The 20,371-nt window shown below is 40.0% G+C and overlaps 1 protein-coding gene across 2 annotated transcripts in view; it reads right to left on the reverse strand.

Annotated features, from left to right (window-relative positions):
* Nucleotides 1–6,869: 6,869 nt before the first annotated feature.
* Adss (adenylosuccinate synthetase, non muscle) overlaps nt 6,870–20,371 on the reverse strand; it is a 33,520-nt gene continuing 20,018 nt past the window's right edge. Inside the window, exons 6-13 of one of the 2 annotated variants that reach the window (NM_007422.3) lie at nt 20,151–20,258; nt 19,275–19,356; nt 17,269–17,395; nt 15,766–15,920; nt 14,835–14,959; nt 13,619–13,716; nt 11,349–11,498; nt 6,872–7,991 (exon numbers count right to left, since the gene is read on the reverse strand). In NM_007422.3, the coding sequence (NP_031448.2) occupies nt 7,939–7,991; nt 11,349–11,498; nt 13,619–13,716; nt 14,835–14,959; nt 15,766–15,920; nt 17,269–17,395; nt 19,275–19,356; nt 20,151–20,258 (898 nt within the window). In that variant the 3' untranslated portion in view covers nt 6,872–7,938. Of the gene's footprint in view, nt 7,992–11,348; nt 11,499–13,618; nt 13,717–14,834; nt 14,960–15,765; nt 15,921–17,268; nt 17,396–19,274; nt 19,357–20,150; nt 20,259–20,371 lie in introns of both variants that reach the window. The other variant, XR_001785476.1, reaches the window with a different exon arrangement.

Below are 20,371 nucleotides of genomic sequence, written 5' to 3' on the forward strand. Positions count from 1 at the left end.
AGATCAAGAACCAGTTGGGAAGCAGGATCTTAGCATCAGAATTGCCCCCTAAACCCTTGCCATTCAGCCATCTCACTAGCCCAAAGGCTATCTTAATACTCTCTCCCACTGTACTACAGAACATTTCACTGAGACAGATGGCCCCTGAAGTTTGGTTGGATTAATTACTGGCATACAAATGCCATCTCACTGAACCACAAGTGGTTGCTACTTCTTGATTAGTAGGATGAACAAGCACACTTCCACCAGCATAAAGGGCCAATGATCAATATTCAAGACAGATGACGACACAGGGTTTGTGTCAAGACATTCCTGTGGAAGGACAGTGAAAGTGCATGCAGGAACCAATTCTAAAAGCCTTTAAAAATAGGGATGGGGCGGGGGGAGGTCACTCAGAAGCTGCATGCCATCTAGGAAGGAATGTATGGATTTGCTTAAGCAATGGATCACATATGGCACACCCAGATACAACTAGGGTAGTCACAGGTTACGCTTGTGACAATCTGCTGACTCCAAAAACCCACATCTTTTACCCATAGGGAGAAGTGCAAGGAACCACTACTCTTGTAATTTAATGTGGTACCCCCAACCCACTACTGAACGTAGTTTTAAAGATGCTGCCTTTTGCTCTGGTAGGTGGCCGCACTACCAGCTCCCTCCCAGCTTTCTTGAATCTGCAGGTAAAAGACAGACATAGTTTTTCCTTTATAACTTGCCTTCTTGGCACAATTACTGGGTGCTGATATCTCCTGCCTGCAAAAGCTTACCCTTACCAATTTATTATCTCCATCTCTTCCATCTGCCCTAAACTTTAGTGGCTAGTCCCACCTAGCCCCTAATCAAGCATCCTTGGCCACCCACCTATAGTAGTGGCCACAGGACCCAGCTCCCCACTAGTCCTCACATGGTTGCTGTGTTCTTCCTCCAAAGCATGGCAGAAACTCCTCTACCTTCCTTGCATCTCCCTTTTCCTCCTGGGACCCCGTAACTCCCGCCTGTACCTTCGACTCAGCAATTAGGCCCCCAGCTTTCTTTACTGACAAATCAAGAACCAACTGGGAAACAGGATCTTAGCATAAGAACCACCACCTTCAGTCCCCCAAGGATACTTATGCTTTGGGTTTACTATTTCCTTAGGCAGAAGCAGTTCTAATGACTTCCAGGTGGTCTCTCCCTCCAGCTAGCCCTCGGCTCATGGGTCAAAGCACCAATATGGAATTCTTCCAGATGCTAAGTATTATTCTCAGTACTCCTTCGGAACCAAAAAAAAGAAAAAAAAAAAAAAAAAAAAGACAGGACAGGTTTACAGCCTGAAAGCACAGCACTGACTACCCACACCACCACAGATTCCAGTCTCTGTAAGCTCTGCAAGGCCAGCTTCAGATGTAGAATCTGCGAGTTCTGAGCCAGACCCCACAAAGGTGAATCAGTTTTTACTCCAAGGCACACAAACATTAGTAACGACCCACATAAACCTTTCGGGAAAGCAAGAAGAAATAACATCAGCACATGTTTGGGTAATGAGATATTGAGATCACGATCCCCCTTCATACAGTCCCAGGGCCTTGAGCACTTCATGCAAGCAGTCCACCACTTGAGCTATATCCTCAACCCCGACTTGTTTCTTTTGGTTAAAATTAAGTTCCTCACTCAATGAAGTTTGACTGTTTTTCAATGGCTTTTGCCATTCTTTGCCTTTTACTTGTATTTAATCCTTACAGATTGCCAACAATTTCCACCACTTTTAATTTGTCTTTTGTATGTCCCATGCCTTGTTAAATAATTGTACCTCCCATTATTGCCTGTGGGGAGCGGGTGTGGCGGCAGTCCTAAAGGCGCCAGGGACTGCAGCTAAGTCATATGACTTGCACCTGACTTCCTCATATAAGACACAAACATCTTGAGTGCTGCGCAGGTGTACCAGGATACAGGTGAATCCAATTTGGTGGAGATTTGCCCCTGCTGCCCTGATTAGCTGAAGCTGCGTGCCTGGTGAGGTGGCGTGGCCTGCTGTGCGTGGATGGGAACTGAGAGTATATAAGAGTGAGAGGCCCGGGTTAGAGGGGGGATTATTATTCGAGAGAGGATTACTATTAGTGGGGGAGATATAAAAACAAGGGAGATATATAAACAAGGGAGATATAAACAGGGGAGATATAAACAAGGGAGATATAAACAAGGGAGATATATGGAGAAAGAAGAAACAGGACTGAATAAATGTGTGCAGAAGGATCCTGTAGCAGCGTCGTTCTTCCTGGCCGGTCGCGTGAGCGCGCGCAACAGTGGTGCTGAAACCCGGGAAAAGAAACATCTTCAGGCATGAGCGAAGACCCCCTGCTACAGGGAGGATTCAGAACTGCATAACGGGGAAGAAGGGGTTAATAAAGGTTCCTGTGAAACAGACTGTTGAGAAGGATCTGGCGTGGATTCAGAACTCTTCAGCTGGGGAAAGGTACTGATGAAGAGAAAGAAGAGAGATGAGGACTGAATAAACTGCTGTTAGAAGGACTGGTGGTCGCGTCGTTCTTGCTGGTCGAGAGCGGGCGCGACAATTGGTGGCCCATACGGGGAACCGACTCCCCCACCGAGTTCAGAACTTTCAGCAGTCAGTGGTTGCCGGCAGGGTAAGTTCACGGTGAGTGAAACTTGCGACCCCAGGAGTTTGGGAAGGACCTCGGATAAAATAGAGGTGAGCATAAAGTTGCCAGGAAGTAGGCACAAAGTAACCCAGGAGTTTGGGAGGGACCTCGGATAAAATAGAGGCAAGTATAAAGTTGCCAGGAAGGAGGCACAAAGTAACGATAAGGTTCCTGGCTTTGGGACAAGTTAAGGTTCCCGGTTTGGGGACAAGTTAAGGAACTATGATAACCTCAGTGTAGTGATCAATAGATCCTCGCTGTGTAGTTATGCTTTTTTCTCCCATTGACCCTTTGTGGGTAGGTCTGATAGTTTTGGTCTTGTTTGTTCTGATATATGGACTCTGTTACTGTTTGAAACTGTGTGTAGAGGCAGTCAAGACAGGTCAGAAAATCCTTACAGAGCAACAAGAAAGTATGTCGGAAGAGGAGAAGGGCTTAAAAAGAAAAAGGAAAAAGAAAGGAGACACAGTGTTATCAGGTGGACAGAAAGGACGAAATAAAAGAGCCGAGGTGGAGGAGGAAGGCGAATTAGCTTTTGCGCCGCCTCCCTATGCCTCCTCAGCATCCACCTGTAGGTGGACCTTCTGTCCGGAGATTTGGAGAGGATCGAGTAGATCAGGTGTTGATGTGGGCGAGAGGGTCTGTTTGTGTGTTTCCACAGGACCAGACGGAACCTCTTTGGGTGCTGGAGAGATTGGTGAGACGCTGCAAGAATGAGGCTCCTGATCCAGTTGCCCCTGTGGATGTGGTGGATGGTCCCACAAGCACAAACAATGGAGCCGAGATGAGAGATCCTTTCGGTATTCCAGAAGCCGATACCAGCTCGACATGACATTCAAATTTTTCTATGCCTTTTTGATCCCTGAATTCCCCTTAAAGAGATATCCCCTCTGGCTATCTATCCCTTGCTTCAGGGAAGATGAGTAGGGATGAGAGCCCTGGGATGTATGCTTATTATAGTGTGTGTGTGTTGTGTGTTTGGCACATGTGTTAGGTGCAAAGTGTGTGGGCCTGCACTTTCGCCATGGTAGCGTAGGCTTTTGCTGCAGTGGAGGCGGGACAATCTCCTCAGATTCGGTTTGCCGCTCTAAAAGAAATAATGCTGCTTTATGCCATGGGTTGCGAGGCTAAGCACTGCACAGAGGATAGCTTGCTGTTGGCATCCTGTGGAAGGCACGTCTGATTGCATGAAGGTTCAGTGTCCTAGTTCCCTTCCCCCAGGAAAAACGACACGGGAGCTGGCCAAGACCTCTCTGGGTGATGAGCCTAAGAGATGGTTTTGTGTAGGGCCCCTATGCTTGCACACTGGGGATCAGACCTCTACCTTCACCCATGAGGCTTGCTTGCAGCAATTAAGATCTGGCCATAGGTTAATTAACATCCTGGCCTTTTGATGCACCTGCCGCAAGCAAAACACAATCTCCCCAGGTGTGGCTTGGCATGATAGAGAGGTAGTCAGTGATAAGACTCCCTGGGCATGTCACCAACCTAAGACAGGGATCAAACCAATGCTGTTTGTCACCCAAGGACGGGTAAGGGGCATGGCTGCGAGGGGCTATCTACAGACATTCTCTCTGCCAAAAAAGAAAAAAGGGGGAATTGTGGGGAGCGGGTGTGGCGGCAGTCCTAAAGGCGCCAGGGACTGCAGCTAAGTCATATGACTTGCACCTGACTTCCTCATATAAGACACAAACATCTTGAGTGCTGCGCAGGTGTACCAGGATACAGGTGAATCCAATTTGGTGGAGATTTGCCCCTGCTGCCCTGATTAGCTGAAGCTGCGTGCCTGGTGAGGTGGCGTGGCCTGCTGTGCGTGGATGGGAACTGAGAGTATATAAGAGTGAGAGGCCCGGGTTAGAGGGAGGATTATTATTCGAGAGAGGATTACTATTAGTGGGGGAGATATAAAAACAAGGGAGATATATAAACAAGGGAGATATAAACAGGGGAGATATAAACAAGGGAGATATAAACAAGGGAGATATATGGAGAAAGAAGAAACAGGACTGAATAAATGTGTGCAGAAGGATCCTGTAGCAGCGTCGTTCTTCCTGGCCGGTCGCGTGAGCGCGCGCAACAATTGCCTCTATTTGAGACAGGATTTCTGTTTAGCCTGGCTGTTCTAGAACTCACTCTGTAGACAAATCAGGCTGGTCTCAAACTCAGAGATCTGTCTGCCTCTGCCTCCCAAGTGTTGACTTCAGGTTTTAAAGTTATTATTATAGAAAGTATAAATTCCTGTTCTAAATCTCTATTTAATACCAATTTAGCACCGATAACATAAAAAATTCTGGTCCTAGTAGCAGGTGTCCCTGCTCTTGTCGATTACATTTTATAAATGCACCAAATACCATAAACTGTTAAAACATGAATGTGAGTTATCAAGTAGCCTTTCATGAGGGTCTCTGAGTACATTTCATGTTTCATGCCCTTTATACTTCCTGTAGACTTATTCGTTTTCCTACTAGTTGTTTTTGTTTGTGGCATCCTCAGTATTTTAAGGGTCTGTATTAAAATAGCTTTTCAAATTCCAACCCCCTCAGGTTCTTAAAAAAAAGTCTTGCCGGGCGTGGTAGCGCATGCCTTTAATCCCAGCACTTGGGAGGCAGAGGCAGGTGGATTTCTGAGTTTGAGGCCAGCCTGGTCTACAAAATGAGTTCCAGGACAGCCAGGGCTATACAGAGAAACCCTGTCTTGAAAAACCAAAAAAAACCCCAAAAACCAAAAAAACCCAAAAAAAGTCTTTAACTTCCCCCATAATGCTATATTTGATTACGGTAGCAAATGTGCCAAATGATTAAGGCAAACCTCTTGAGTCAGATGTGGAAGCACACACACAGGAATGGAGTCCAGAAAGTTCAAAGTAATTCTGAGCTATAAGGTGACTTCCGGGCCAGCCAGGGACATATAAGATTCAGTCTAAAGTAAACACACACAACCTCTCTTATTATCTTTTCAAATATGTCTGTCTGCTCTCCTGATTCTATAGTATTCGATTAACATCAACTATGTATACCAACCTTCCCTGCACAAGTATCTCGTGCTACAACTGAGTAAGGTTAACTTTGTGGTGAGTCCCACTCAATATACTAAATTTTAAATTTTAAGATGTGTATGCCCACTACATGCTTGCAAGTATTCATGAAGACCAAATGACAGCATCAGAGCCCCACAACTGAAGTTAGAGGCAGCTGAGAGCCACACAGTGTTGAAACTGAACTGGACTTCTGAAAAGACAGCACGTGATCCAAACTGCTGAGGTATCTCTCAATCCCCTGGTTCAGGTTTTCCAATTCAGCAGTTCTGCTGCTGCTCAGCTATAACAGACATATAATATTTCTACCTATAGGAATCTCTCATAACAAGTACTGGTTATTTGGCCGAGCATTCCTGAATCCACCACCAACCTCACCAGCTCCTTCCTAATTTGGTTCCATGTCTTCACCTCTGCAGATCTTCTCAGTCTGGACCCTGAGCACTGTCCCTCATCCCATTCACCTAGTTAGTATGTCTAGCTGTCTCCTCAGAGCCTTCTCTGGTCCTTATCAGATTTTTGGATTAGGTTCCATTCATTTCACCATTGGAATATATATGTATAAAACATCATTCATCAATGTTTAGGATGCTGTTGCTACCATAAGTTTCAATAAGACCATACTTGCCCCAGCTACTGTATATTCAGTATCTAGCAGGATATGGCATATACAGCCTTGTTAAATAGAATTATAATAGTTATCAATGATTTGAAGGACAGAGATTATCTCTTCTAAGCAACTGATAGTTCACATTCAAAGAGATAATTCTGAATTATCCAGAGTGGCTTAAAATCAAATAACAACAATGGGAGACATTCTGGGTATTGCAGGAAAAAAATCCTGACTTGAATGAAAATGTGTTCATTACTGAAAATATGTCTCAATAATGCAGTGCTTATAGCCAAGAATACAGATCTTCCAAGGTCTTTCAGTTTCCACGAGGAGAGCAGCAGGATTTACTGCCATTGGTCTTTTAGGAATCACCTGTGTTAATTATTTATTGAATCCAATGAAACCGCTCCTGTTTTAGAATTTTTCTTGAACCAGTATTAATCAAACTATTTCAGTTAAAAAAAAAAAATTAGATCCTCCCAAAGATTCTACTGATCTCTACCCAGCTAGCCCCAGAGTGCATGGGAAACCATTCATCCGCACTAGCATTATCAAGAACAGAAGAAAAACAACACACAAAGCATACTGGAAATATTTGGTTGCTTTTAATCAGCTGTTGGTGGTATTATAAAATAATTTCAGGTGATGCCTAATTTAAACATTTAATGGTCCAGGGAAGGCTAATCTCAGCACAATGTAAAGCCAAGGGCCAGGTGATCCCTCTTTGCTTTTTCAAGAAAGGAGGGATGAGGGCATGATCAAAATATGGCTGACAACTTGGACTCATGCGGGTTACTTGTGGGTCATTTTGTAGGTATACTGGCAGGCGAAATGTAAGCAAACCCACTGTTCTTAGAAACAACAGTATGCTTAAAAAAGAAAAAGAAAAGACAAACATTTGAGATCATATCTGAAAACAAAGAAAAATATCCATCAAATATCACAACAGATTTTTTTTTAATAATTATTTTCTCACATTAAGGTTGTTATTGTAGGGAAACATCTCTTCTTTTTGAACACTCAATTTAATGTTGACTGTATTAAATAAATTGCAGAGAGAACTAAGTTCTGTGTTTTATACAAATTAAAAGTCTCATGAACATACTCCCCCTACCCTACCAAAGCTCAATTTTGCAATGGTTTCAGCAGAGGAAAAAAAAAAGCAGTTCACAATTTAAACAGAATTCTTAGCTTTACAAATGTTGACAGAACCCTTATCTTTCCATCATTTCTTTTTCTAACAGCAAAGATCACAATGACAGAAGTGAATGATCAGAATGTAAAAATATTTGTGCAAAATTGCATTAACTGTTCTCACCATCTAATCGGGGTACAACCTCAAACACAACGGCCATAATGAAGAAAAGCTACACTGGAAGTTCTAGATGTCAACTGGGGATTATACAGTTCTAACCATGGCAAGGACTGTGCGGCACCATGAGAAGCAGAGCAACAGATGTGGCAGCCATGCCAGCCGGGAAGCTGGATGAGAGCACAAGGCCGGCCATGACAGCCATCCATCAGAAACTGCAAACCAACGCCAGCTGAAAACTCATTTCAATGTCTTTATTCTTGAATTTGCAGATCACAAAGAAATGTTTAAGTCTTTTTCCCTTCCTCTTAAGGAGTGTCTCATGCGTTGCTGGCAATCCTTAGAAGAGCTGAATCATGGACTCTCTGGATTTACCTACACCAATCCATTTAACTGGAAAACATAAGAAAATAGCATCAAGTCCCTCAGGCATTCACACTTGGGTAAGGAAAGGACAGTACTGCTAGGCAAGAGCTAAACTCCCAGCTCTCCCACATTCAGATCAAAGCAATATTGTATTTAAAAAGGTTCAAAACAGTCAAGTAATAGGATTTTTCTAGAACTATGAGTGACTGACGTGAAATTTTTTAAAGTTAGTATTATTTCTTAAAGGTTATTGTATACTGTTAATATTATTCCTTAAAGTATAATGAATACTGAATAACTTTCATCTCAAAAACAAAGAATTATAGGTATAATTGTGCTAGATAATTATAGTATATTACAGAAACCTTTTAAAATGAATTGAGTAATATCCATTAATGTAGATTTTGAAAATCAAAAGGAATGGGTTTCTGGAGAGTTGGCTCAGTGGTTGAGAGTACTTGCTACTCTTGCAAAGGGGATCCTGGTTCGATTCCTAGCACAAAATGACTTAAAACCATCTGTAACTATAGATTCTGAAAATCCACAGCACCCTCTTCAGAGGGCTCTGTGGGCATTATATAAATGTGGTGCACATTTAGACACACACAAAATAATAAACCTTAAAGAGTTCTTCCTCCATGTAATATAATTTTAGCATAATATAAACATAAAACATGATTTGTTACCCTTTGTATTAAGAAATTTATTTGAAATTGAAAAACCATATATCGTGTTAGAGTACTTTTTGTGTTTTATTCTAAAAAAATACACAGGGAAAACTGTCATCTTTAGACACAGTGATTTGAGGAAGAAAATTGATCTTTTAAGAAATTACAAAATTAAGTTGCAAATTTCTGCTTTGGACTTTTTTCCTGTAAGACTTGTTATCTATTGGTAAAAAAAAAAAATTGATGAACTAGTTTCATTTTCAGTTTTTGCTTTATGATTTATGTGTGTACCGTGTAGAAATACAGTGTATTAAATTTTATATATTTTCATTTCTAGACCACAAAGGCATTACTGCTACTCAAAAATAGTTTAAGTGGATAAAATAAGTATCTCAGTTATGTTATTAATAAAGGTGAATTCTGGCTGGGCAGTGGTGGTGCACGCCTTTAATCCCAGCACTCGAGAGGCAGTGGCAGGTGGATTTCTGAGGTCTAGGTCAGCCTGGTCTACAGAGTGAGTTCCAGGACAGCCAGGGCTACAGAGAAACCCTGTCTCGGAAAAACAAACAAACAAACAAAGGTGAATTCCAAGTATTTTTGTTTTGCCTGCTTTTTAAAAAACTTAGTTTTTTATTTTATGTGCATTGGTGTTTTGCCTGTATGTATCTCTGTGTGAAAGTGTGAGTGTATCAGATCTTGGAGTTACAGACAGTTAGTTGTGAGCTGCCATGTGGGTGCTGGGAATTGAACCTGGTCTTAGAAGGGCAGTCAGTGCTCTTAACCACTGAGTCATATCGGTGTCCCTGAAGTTTTGGTTTTTTTAAATAAAAAGCTGTATTCTATGTCAGAAAGAGAGGCAGTCGTCTACTTTTCCCATATTGCTCTTTTTGTCAGCAGCTTCTGCTCATTTTCTTCTAGAAAGGATCCAGATCTGACTAACCTGCCTTTTATTCTGTTTTAACTATACCACTTTTACCATTTCTTCACCCTCAATGATTATGACAATAAAGTCTTGGTCCCAATCAGTAGAGGTATAAAGAATTTTTTTAAAATAAAGTTCCTGATAAATAGAAAATATAAGCAAATAAAAAAAATCCACTGTTTTACATTAAAACATATAGAAACATCTTGATGACTTCATAATACAAAGCCTTAGTAATGGCCTGGTACACCAGTCCAGGGACATGAGTAGTGATCTCTGTCACAGAGCTCTAGATTGTTTGTAGAACTACTAGGTTCCCTACAGTATTGGTAGGAGAAACCTTTATGGTATTTTATAGTGCTCATTAAAAGTCAGCTATTTAGCCAGGCAGTGGTGGCGCATGCCTTTAATCCCAGCACTCGGGAGGCAGAGGCAGGCAGATTTCTGAGTTCGAGGCCAGCCTGGTCTACAAAGTGAGTTCCAGGACAGCCAGGGCTACACAGAGAAACCCTGTCTCGAGGGGAAAGAAAAAAAAGTCAGCTATTTATAATTCAAAAACTGTTGACTAGAAGCCATTAGCAAATATCCTTTGCTAATAAGTCTGATATCAATCTGGGACAAGAACTATGTCTGAAACGAATCATGAATAAAAATGAAACACAAGAGACAGCATGAGTACATAATATGTTGTGTGTGGAAAATCCCTCTTACCTACTTTTCTTCTCTAGTTCCCATCAATGTAAGCAAAAGGATGAAAGGGAAAGGCAAGTCTGGGCATCTCACTTTAATGGTTTTATACGAGTTATATCTATTTCTCCTTTTGTCTATTTGGGTTTTTTGTTTTATTGAGATTGGGTTTTACTATATAGGCCTGTCTAACCTAGCACTCTGAGCAATCCTCCTGCCTCAGCCTTCTATGAGCAAGGACTAATGAGTAAACCAATTCATTCTTTATTACTGCCTTGTATTTCTTGCTAATGAAATGTATTGGCTACTTTATGTTGCCTTGACACTAGAGAGGAAGGAGAGCCTCAGTTGAGAAAACGCCTCTATAATACTGGACTGCAGGGCTGGAGAGATGGTGCGATAGTTAAGAGCTCTGACTGCTCTTCCAAAGGTCCTGAGTTCAAATCCCAGCAATCATATGGTGGCTCACAACCATCTGTAATGAGATCTGATGCCCTCTTCTGGTGCGTCTGAAGACAGCTATAGTGAATTTAATGTATAATAAATAAATAAAACTTAAAAAAAAATTGGACTGCAGGCTCGGCTATAGGCCATCTTCTTAATCACCGATTGATGGAGGAAGGCCCAGTCCATTGTGGGTGGTGCCAGCCCTCAACAGGTAATTGGCTGAGTAAGCCATCAGGAGCACTCCAGCACTCTTCATGGCCTCAGCATCAGCTCCTGCCTCCCAGGTTCCTGCCTTGTTTGAGTTTCTGCCCTGAATGAGTATCAGGATGTGAAAGAGTAAGTCAAATAAACCCTTTCCTTCCTAAGTTGCTTTGGCCACAGTGTTTCACTACAGCAACAGAAACCCTAAGACATGAGATGTCATTTTTAAATATTCTCATTTCCTAATGTCTATCCAAGATTTCAACTTTTAAGGACAGCTTTAGGCCAAATGAAAATCACCACCACCACAACAAAAATCATTTTCTGATGAGGGTGAAAGAAATGACAAGAGTCAACATCCCAGGGAAATCAAAAAGCAACAAAAAGCAGAAACCAAAAACAAACAAACAAACAAAAAAACCCTACAAACGAACAGACAGCTGCTCATAAAGTGTTTACCTGGTATTTGAAGCTCATCTTCAATAAACCGAACATAGTTTTGTGCGTTGACAGGTAGCTCCTTAAATGTCCTTGCATTAGATATGTCTGTGTTCCATCCTGGGAGAGTCTTATACTGAACTTCCACTTTATTTAAGACTTCTTGGTTTGCTAAAAGTTAAGGAGTATATGTGTTTATAGAACACAGAGCCTATTGCCAAATGACTTATTTATTTATTTATTTATTTATTTATTTATTTATTTATTTATAGGCATAGTTTTCTCTTCTTTTCAGGCTGGCCTTATACTTTTGGCAATCCTCCTTCTTTAAAGCCTATGCAAATCCTGGGATTAGAAACATGAACCATTATGGCCAGTTCAAATGACTGATATCAAAATCCTCAAAACCAGACTTGTGTCATAATTTCATTTCCAGACCTTTAGAAAGGTGAGAACCAGCACTCAGCCACCTAGGGTGATAGTTTATAAGCCAACATTTCTTCAACAGTATGATTACACGCTGTAAATGGAGGCGATTACAGGGTTATAGCATCAGTTACAGTGGCTGGAGAATGAGCTGGACCAAACTTCCAGCCTTCTGCTTCTCGAGCATCTTGAATTTCTATAGTATTAATTGTGTGAATACAACAGCAACTTCACACAAGGTTGGTACACCTTCAATCCTCTGAGACATCGACTGTGGGATGAAAATTTTCTTTATTATTCCACCTGATGTCTTTCTTTATATAGTCCCTACTAGAATCTGCATGTGCACTATAAATGATGAGCAGTTTCTCAGACCACAGACTAGTAGACAGTGTGGTACAGAGCTCAGGTTTCCCTCTTCTGAGTGGAGAGTCTCAAGAATGACTCATACTATGTACCAGCTCGAGAGGTTTGCGGAAACATATTAGGCTTTCCATAAGAACATTAACAAAACAAAATCAAACCAAACGATACAAGCTCAAGATGACCATCCATCAATTCAATGGTTCCCTAAAGTAAAAGTCCACAGTGCTCAGAGGAAGACAACAGAATCTGAGTCTCTCTAATCTCCTCTCTGTATGTGAGACACAGCAAGGAGTGACACTCCAGGCCACTGCTCTCACCATAAGCAGGTTTCTGAGAACATCTACAAAGCACTTCACGGAGGAAAATCACCATCTTGGGAGTAGTTCTGGAGGAATCTGGCCTAAGTCAGCTTAACAAAACAAAAACACTACCAAAAAAAAAAAAAAGCACAAATTTTATGTTTCTGAGTTTTTAATATTTTAATTTGATGTATGACATATTTTGCCATGTAACTATATTTGACCATACTATTTTCTTTGGTACTTGAGCTATATTAGAACTCTTAAAACAGCTTTGAGGTAGCATTAATGAACAAGATATAAACATATGCCAAGTAACAGTGTCATAAAATGTTAACAGATGCCTAGTTTTCTGTAAGAGAAATTGGAAAGATGACAGAAAATTATTCTCCATGAACATCTAGCTTCCCAGTCTGCCAAGGTTCATTAAGGTTTTCAATATTGCTTCAATTTGCATTTCCTTGCTGTTTAGGAACACTATCTGAAAAATCAGTGATTTCCATTTCTAATGATAGGAGCATTGACCTAACTCTCAAGTAACTTAAGACAGGCTTCACAAAACTGTACTGCCTGAAGTAGGCATCTCCTTCACCTTCAAGCTTCAGACAGAGAGGTTAGCAAAATCACTGTGGGGCTTGGAGGGTGGAGTAAGTTGATGTACCAAGAAAGAGCTCACCACAAGACACAAGTCTTTTCTTTTATCCTTTATCCCCAGGAAGAGAGAACTCCTCCTCTATGGAAATCATTCACTTTAAATTTTTTTCTGTCTCCCCGACTCTGATGTTGGTTAAGGAGAGGGGTCTTACTATATACTGCCCAGACTAACTCTGAACTCCTGAGTTCAATAGGGCCTCTTGCCTTTGGCTCCTAAGCAGCTGGGCTTCAGGCATTCAGCACCATACTTAGTTTGTGTATGTCAATTACTATAAATTAAGAAAGTTGAAAGCTTGAAGTAGCATGAACCAAACCTTTCTTATTCTGAGTTAAAGCACATACTTGTGACCCAACACTCAAGTTAATGCCAGTTTTAAACAAAATGCTTATCTGCACTATCAGTAAAAACCAAGCCTGTGAAAGATAATCTTATAAATAAGTAGCAATTATATATCATATATAATACATAGTTAAATAATAATATAACTTATAATAGGTTATAATAATCTTATAAATTTTAGGCACAGCAAAAAAACAAAAGAGTACCTGGGAAATGAGGTATGGTTTCCCCATCTAATTTGTAAGCAACTCCAACTTTGATTTCCGTAAACATATCCAAAATATCCAACTTGGTAAGGGCCAACCTAATTTTGAAAGAAAAGATATTGTTGAAACAGCATACTTTTGGCATCCAGTAAGACTAATGCAGGAGTAAGAAAATTCATGCAAAGCTCAAAGTTCCAAAGCAAGTCTGAAAACTAGTTAGAACTGTACTTGAAAGCGTGCCGCACATAAACATCACACTGATGAGGACATTGCATGGACATGTAGTCTTCATAGTACACCCGTTACTTTCTAGTAATTACGACAGATTTTCACTGGTGGTTTCACACTTGCTCAGCTTTCTCAATGAGGGACAACCGTGGGAAGTCTGCCTGGAGTTAAGGATGCACTTTGTGCCAGAGGGACACAGCAGAACACATTGTTCCCCATAATCACAAGATATTAAGTACATTTCCACACATGCTACCAGCCCCGTTCTTCATTCTGGTTAACATCACCTCCACCCTTCTGGTCAGAAACTGACAAAGGAAGGAAACGACCTCTTCATGATACATCAAAGTTTCTTGAAAACTGACTGGAAAAGAGGATTTTAAGGGAAAAATCTGTGAAAATTAGATAAAACACTAGATTTGGGGTTCTGATCCATAAATTTTGGAGTTTTTTGTTTTGTTTGTTGTTGTTTAAAAAAAAAGCCTGTTTAGAAGTTCAGCCTAATTAATCCAGATACAAACACATTTACAGCATATTTTCAATGACATATTTTCTGGACAGTGTGTATCTCAGCTCATACCATCACCTTGATTTAAAGATGACAAAAGTGGGACTCAGAAAGCTGAGTCCATGCAGTCATACGAAGTCTCCACCTTTTTATATGCATACACGGTTAACGCTATCCACCCATGGAGGCCTCCTGCTCTGACCTGCCTACCCATCCTGCCACTGCCCTCTACACAAATACGCATGAGGTCAGAGGATCAGCATTCTTTCTAAAGCACTGGGTATCCAGAATAACCCTGGGGTCTCTTCCTGCGCATTTTCTCCTGTATCTCATTCCACTTCTGAAACTATGATTTCATTCTGGAGGCAAACGATGAAGCTTCTTTGTTGGGGACTCTCAAGTTTACTTTCTACAGAATCCAATCTGTGGTTACCAACTGCCCACCATTTCCTAAAATAAATGTTTCTTAACAATACTCACGCAGTAAATCCATTGATCATATGAGCATATTTGAGTGAAACAAGGTCCAACCAGCCGCATCTTCTTTTCCTTCCAGTAGTTACTCCAAATTCTCTACCCCGTGTTTGTAATAATTCTCCAATTTCCTTGATAACAGAATTTATGAGTTAGAATATCAGAGCAGTATATATCCAGGGAATTATAATACACACACACACACACACACACAAAACAACGAACAAAAAACCCCCTGTATCTCTTTTGATAAACATCTTCGTGAAATGAGACGAAAACGGGAATTCCAAGGAAATGGCATTACTTGGAATATATTTGGTTTTGATTTTATTTTAAAATTTTTTAAGCTAATATTCTTACAATGCTATATACAGGTCAAGTGTAGACCGACATAATAAACAGTTATATTGTGAAGTGACTGTATCCTGATTGGTCCATTAATAAGTTCACAGCTGAATCGAATATTAGGAGGCAGGACCTTGCTGGAGGACAGAGGTTCCTGTGGTATGCCTTTAAAGGTAAGCCTACTTCTTGTGTGCTGCTCTCACTTGCAGCTTCCTAAATGCATAAGGTGAGGTGATGGGCTTTCCTACACCATGCCCTTCTGCCACAGTGGACGTACTGTCTTATCACTGGCCCAGAAACAGAACAGGCTAACCAGACTTGAAACCATAAACAACAACAAAAATATATTTTTCCTTCTTTTAAATTTCTCATGTAATTTTCACAACAAAGGGAAAGCTCATAAATAAATATGTTATTAAAATTTATTTAAACAGACAAACCTATCTAGTCATTCCAGGATCTAAAGTTTATAGTTTTCCTGAAAGTTTTAAGGCAAACACAACAAATGATCCTTGTAAATGAAGAGAGAGGCAGGAGTCTGTTAAGGTTGGGGTGAGGGAAACATGGTTTTCTTACTGAGAAATAAACTTACATTGTCTTGCTCTGTGGGAAAGGCACCAATACCAACTCTAGTGGTGTAAGCTTTCACAACTCCATATACTTCTCCAACATTTTGAGGGGGCATGCCCAAACCTGTACAAACACCTCCAACAGTACAGTTTGAAGAGGTTACAAAAGGGTAAGTTCCTAAAAAATAGAAAACAAACAAAAAACCCACTAAGATGAACACATGTATACAAACACTGTAACACAGAATTACCATTAAGACCATGCATCTGACAGACTAGACCATAATTGTCACTGTTCTCAAGTGCTCAATGTTTTAGCTCTGAGTCTCTTTGTCTATAATGTTAAAACACAGTTAAAAATGCAGGTAGTTAGAGCTTTAGTTACAGAGAACAGCAAAGCATGTGCAGTTGTTATCTTGGCTCTATAGTACATAATGACTAATTACAGAGGATCTTATGTAAAAACCTTCCTACATATTTTGACTGGGTCCTGTTAATTCCAAGCAAATGACTCCCAGGTGGACATATTTAGGGTGTAGCAGGACCCTGGGCAACAGGAAGTTTGTGGTGTTCAACATTTCCCCAGCTTTTAAACTCTATTCAGAGAAGTCCTCAAATCACAGGAACAATTACGAGGGTGCATTTTCCTTCCTGTCATACTTAACCATTCACCCTGCTAATTATACTCCCTTTCCAGATTGAGAAGGCATACTATAGGATAAAAGGATACTGTATCTATTATAGACAAATATATTCTCTTTAGTTAGTATCTAGAGCCAATGAAATGTCAAGAGGCTGAGGTAAGTAAGAGCACTTGCTGCTCTTCCGGAGGACCCAGCTTTGATTACCAGCACCCAAATGATGGTTCAACAGCCACCTGTAACTCTATTTCCAGGAGATCCAAGGACTTCAGGCCTCCAAGGCCCCTTCATCCATGTGGTGTACAAAATACATGGAGGCAAAACACTCAAACCATAAAACAAAAAAAAACAAATAAAAAAGAAATGTTCCCCAGAACTGTTAACAGTATATGAAAACATTTAGATGTAACCACCAACAAACTAATGAAGACAGTCATCTAAATAAGTTTAACTTAGCCATGAGGATGGAAGAAAGACTGAGTCTATCAAAGTGTCATGCACAGAGTTAGCATAAACAGACTTTCCTAGATCTCAAAATATGTTTAATCCAACTTTTATATTTTAAAAGACTTAAAGGTGATCTTATTATTTTACAGTTCCAGAGAAACAGTAGTTGAATAAATCAACAATTCACAATCTGCAGAACTCCGAACCCACAGAATCCAAATGATTCCATTTTTAATGAACTATAAAAATGTATACTGTGCTTGCTACAATATTCTTAAAAAAAAAAAAAAACCCAAAAACTTAACTATATTGACAAGCTACCTCATTCCCAAATACACAAGCTAAATGCACTATTTATAACCTCCTAATGCTAACATTAATATCATATCTAAGTACTTTGAGCTCAGTCAAACTCCCTATAAATCATATCTCACTTACCAAAATCAATATCTAACAATGCTGCGTTTGCACCTTCTACCAAGATTTTCTTGGGTGGTCCATGGAGGGCCTCATATAGGAAATAAACTCCATCTTTCACCATCGGTTTAATCCTTTCCATATAACCCTACACAAAGACAAAAACCAGTTTCCATGTGCACTAATACATTGTAACACCAGTCACAGAGTAAACTACCTGGCCTTCCACAGTGGAAACTGACAAACCGAAACAGAAAGGCACTGGTGACAGGCTCATCCTAGTGCAACATTTGGATTAGCTCTGGTCTCTCGAAAAGAGTGATTAGTAATACAAGGGCTAGGGCTGTGGCACAGTAGCAGAGTACTTACCTAGCATGTGTGAGGTCCCGAGCCACACACATACACATGCGCTGTAACATTTAAAAGTTCTATAACAACTTCACTGGCAACAGCGCAAATGCTCACTTCATAAACTAGCTTTCAGGAAGAATAAAAAGAGCTAATATCTGTTTATATTAGATGGCATTTTTAATTATTTTTAGGTATTTGAAAAGCTGCATTTATAATCTATGTAACTAACAATTTTCAAGTTCAAATCAGACACCAAAATGTGGTAAGGACACAAACTATACTGTCAAATTTTCAAACATTAGAGACTGGGTGCTGTCATTCTTTCTGACAACAACACTGCAGTATGTCATTAGTCGATAGTACCAAGTACTAACATGAGTTGCTAGTAATGTTCAACTTCAGAATTCAAGTAAAACATGTAAAAACTGTAAATAAGAGTGTCCCTGGGGACTGCAGTACAGCTGCAATAAATGCTGGTTTTGACTATGGACACCAGCAGTAATAATCCCAGAAGCTGCTTACCAGGCACCTGAAGGAATACGTTGCACCTGTTACGAATGTCTCTGGCCCCTCCTTCACACTTGTCTTTAATCTCTTACTTATATTTTAGTCCTTTCTATATGCCTAAAACAAAGCCCTGGTTCAACATATGCTACTTATGAAAATCTTCTTTGGTTTCTTTTGTTGTTGTTTGTTTTGTTTTTTTTTTTTCTCCCCTTGAGCCCCACCCCACTCCCACCCTCGCCCTGCTCAAGGCTGAGCTCTACCTCAGTATGTACTTCAATTTGTGATCAACTTCCTGCTTCCACCTCTAAAGTACAAAAATTACCGGTGTAGGCCACCACACCCAATTTAAAAGAATCATAAACAAGGGCTGGTGAGATGGCTCAGCAGGTAAGAGCACCCACTGACTGTTCTTCCAAAGGCCCTGAGTTCAAATCCCAGCAACCACAAGGTGGCTCACAACCACCCGTAACAAGATCTGATGCCCTCTTCTGGTGCGTCTAAAGACTGCTACACAATGTACTTATGTTTAATAATAAATAAATTTTTAAAAAATCATAAACAGACCTAAGGTCTACAACTAGTAAGGAATGGCATATGGTATGTAGATTCTTACTCAGTTCTGAAAACAAAATGAACAGTTTTAAAGAAATAATCACCAGGCATATAGGAAACAATGTGAGGTTTAACAATGATTGAGAAGGCTCTGCTAACTCAGGCATCTCACAGCTATGACTGACAGTCTTCTCTGGTGGCCAGTAAAGTTAGCTGTCTCAGGAACTACTATCAATCCTACCAGCCAACTTTACAAGTTACCACACTGTGGCTTTCTTTATTGATCCACACGTCAGTAGTCATGCACGGTTTCTTCATAATGCAAATCTGGGCTTCCTTGTGTTCAAAATTCTCCAATAGCTTTCCATGGTCTCCTAAATAACATCTAAGTTTCCTGCAAGTGTATTTGAGACCTATCATCTGGCTACTTTCACATCTCATTCCCTTTCCGATCCAGTTTTCCATTGAGACTCAACTGTGTGAAGTCACACAGACATGCTATGTCCAGGGATGACTGGTCACTAGTTAATACACAAAGCTGAAATGGATGAAAAACTCAAATGTCAGTTTGGCAAGTTAGTATTTAAAAGTCCATTGCTGAGCTAAGAAAGCATTACCTTGAGTTGCTGTAATTCACCTTCAATGTCTATTTCCAAAGTCGGGTATATAGATTTATACTGGTTAGCTAGAACTTTGAACCTGAGAAATAAACAGATCATGGCATTAACTAACTATGTTACAGAATACTTCAAATAATATCATCCAAGTCAAGTGATTTTTGTGCCTTATAAATGGTCGTAAAAGCAAATTAGTTTGGAAACTGAAGTTACTTTTGGAGAAATAAAATTGAAGTAAGGAGATAAACATGAATCAATTATGCACTCAAGATACATTTTCATGTTTAAGGCAAAATATAATTAAGGTGATGTCTGTGGTTGAAGAAAAAGGATTGAAATAACTAAAATCTGAAAATACAAAACAAATTATATTCTACTGTGTAAAAAAAATGAGAGGGTCAGTCTACATGACACTTAGACGGTAGCAATTATCTCTAGGATTTTTCAGTGCATGGCCTGCCAGTGCAAATATATAACTACACTTCCCATGAAAATCATTTTATAAAGAATATGTCAGTACAGCATTTCTACTTTTAAAGACATATCCAAAAAATTTACCAGAACATGGAAGGCTAATTATTTCTAGATGGGAAGACATAATGGGTCCCTGAACCTGAAATATCAAAGATAAGATCCTACCTAAGACATGGTTAGCACATCAGAATGCCACACTGAGAACATTTCCTTTCATGGAAAACCAGTTCATATGCCAGTCCTCACAAACAGTATGGTTGGCTCTGTCCTCTTAGGATACCATTCTTATACAATCATCAGGTTATTTTTTATGAAGTAAATGTGAATACTGATGCTACAATTTTGTACTCTGGGTCTTAAAAATCTGTTTGTTTTTTAATATTAAAAAAACAAGTCTTTTACCTCTCAGAGAAGCCATCAAAGTCAGAAACAAGATCACACATCCGAAGTCCACTCCGAGCAGCTTTAGAGGAATACACAGGGCCAATCCCCTTTTTCGTGGTACCCAAACTTGAAAACAGATCAAAACAGCTTCAAGTTACACAAGGAAGATAAGTCTTGTTGTCAGATCTTTTCAAAGAAGAAAGTTACATGATTATTTCCTATTTGTGCAAGTTCCTGTA

The sequence above is a fragment of the Mus musculus genome, chromosome 1, assembly GCF_000001635.26.
Source record: "Mus musculus strain C57BL/6J chromosome 1, GRCm38.p6 C57BL/6J".
Lineage (NCBI taxonomy): Eukaryota > Metazoa > Chordata > Mammalia > Rodentia > Muridae > Mus > Mus musculus.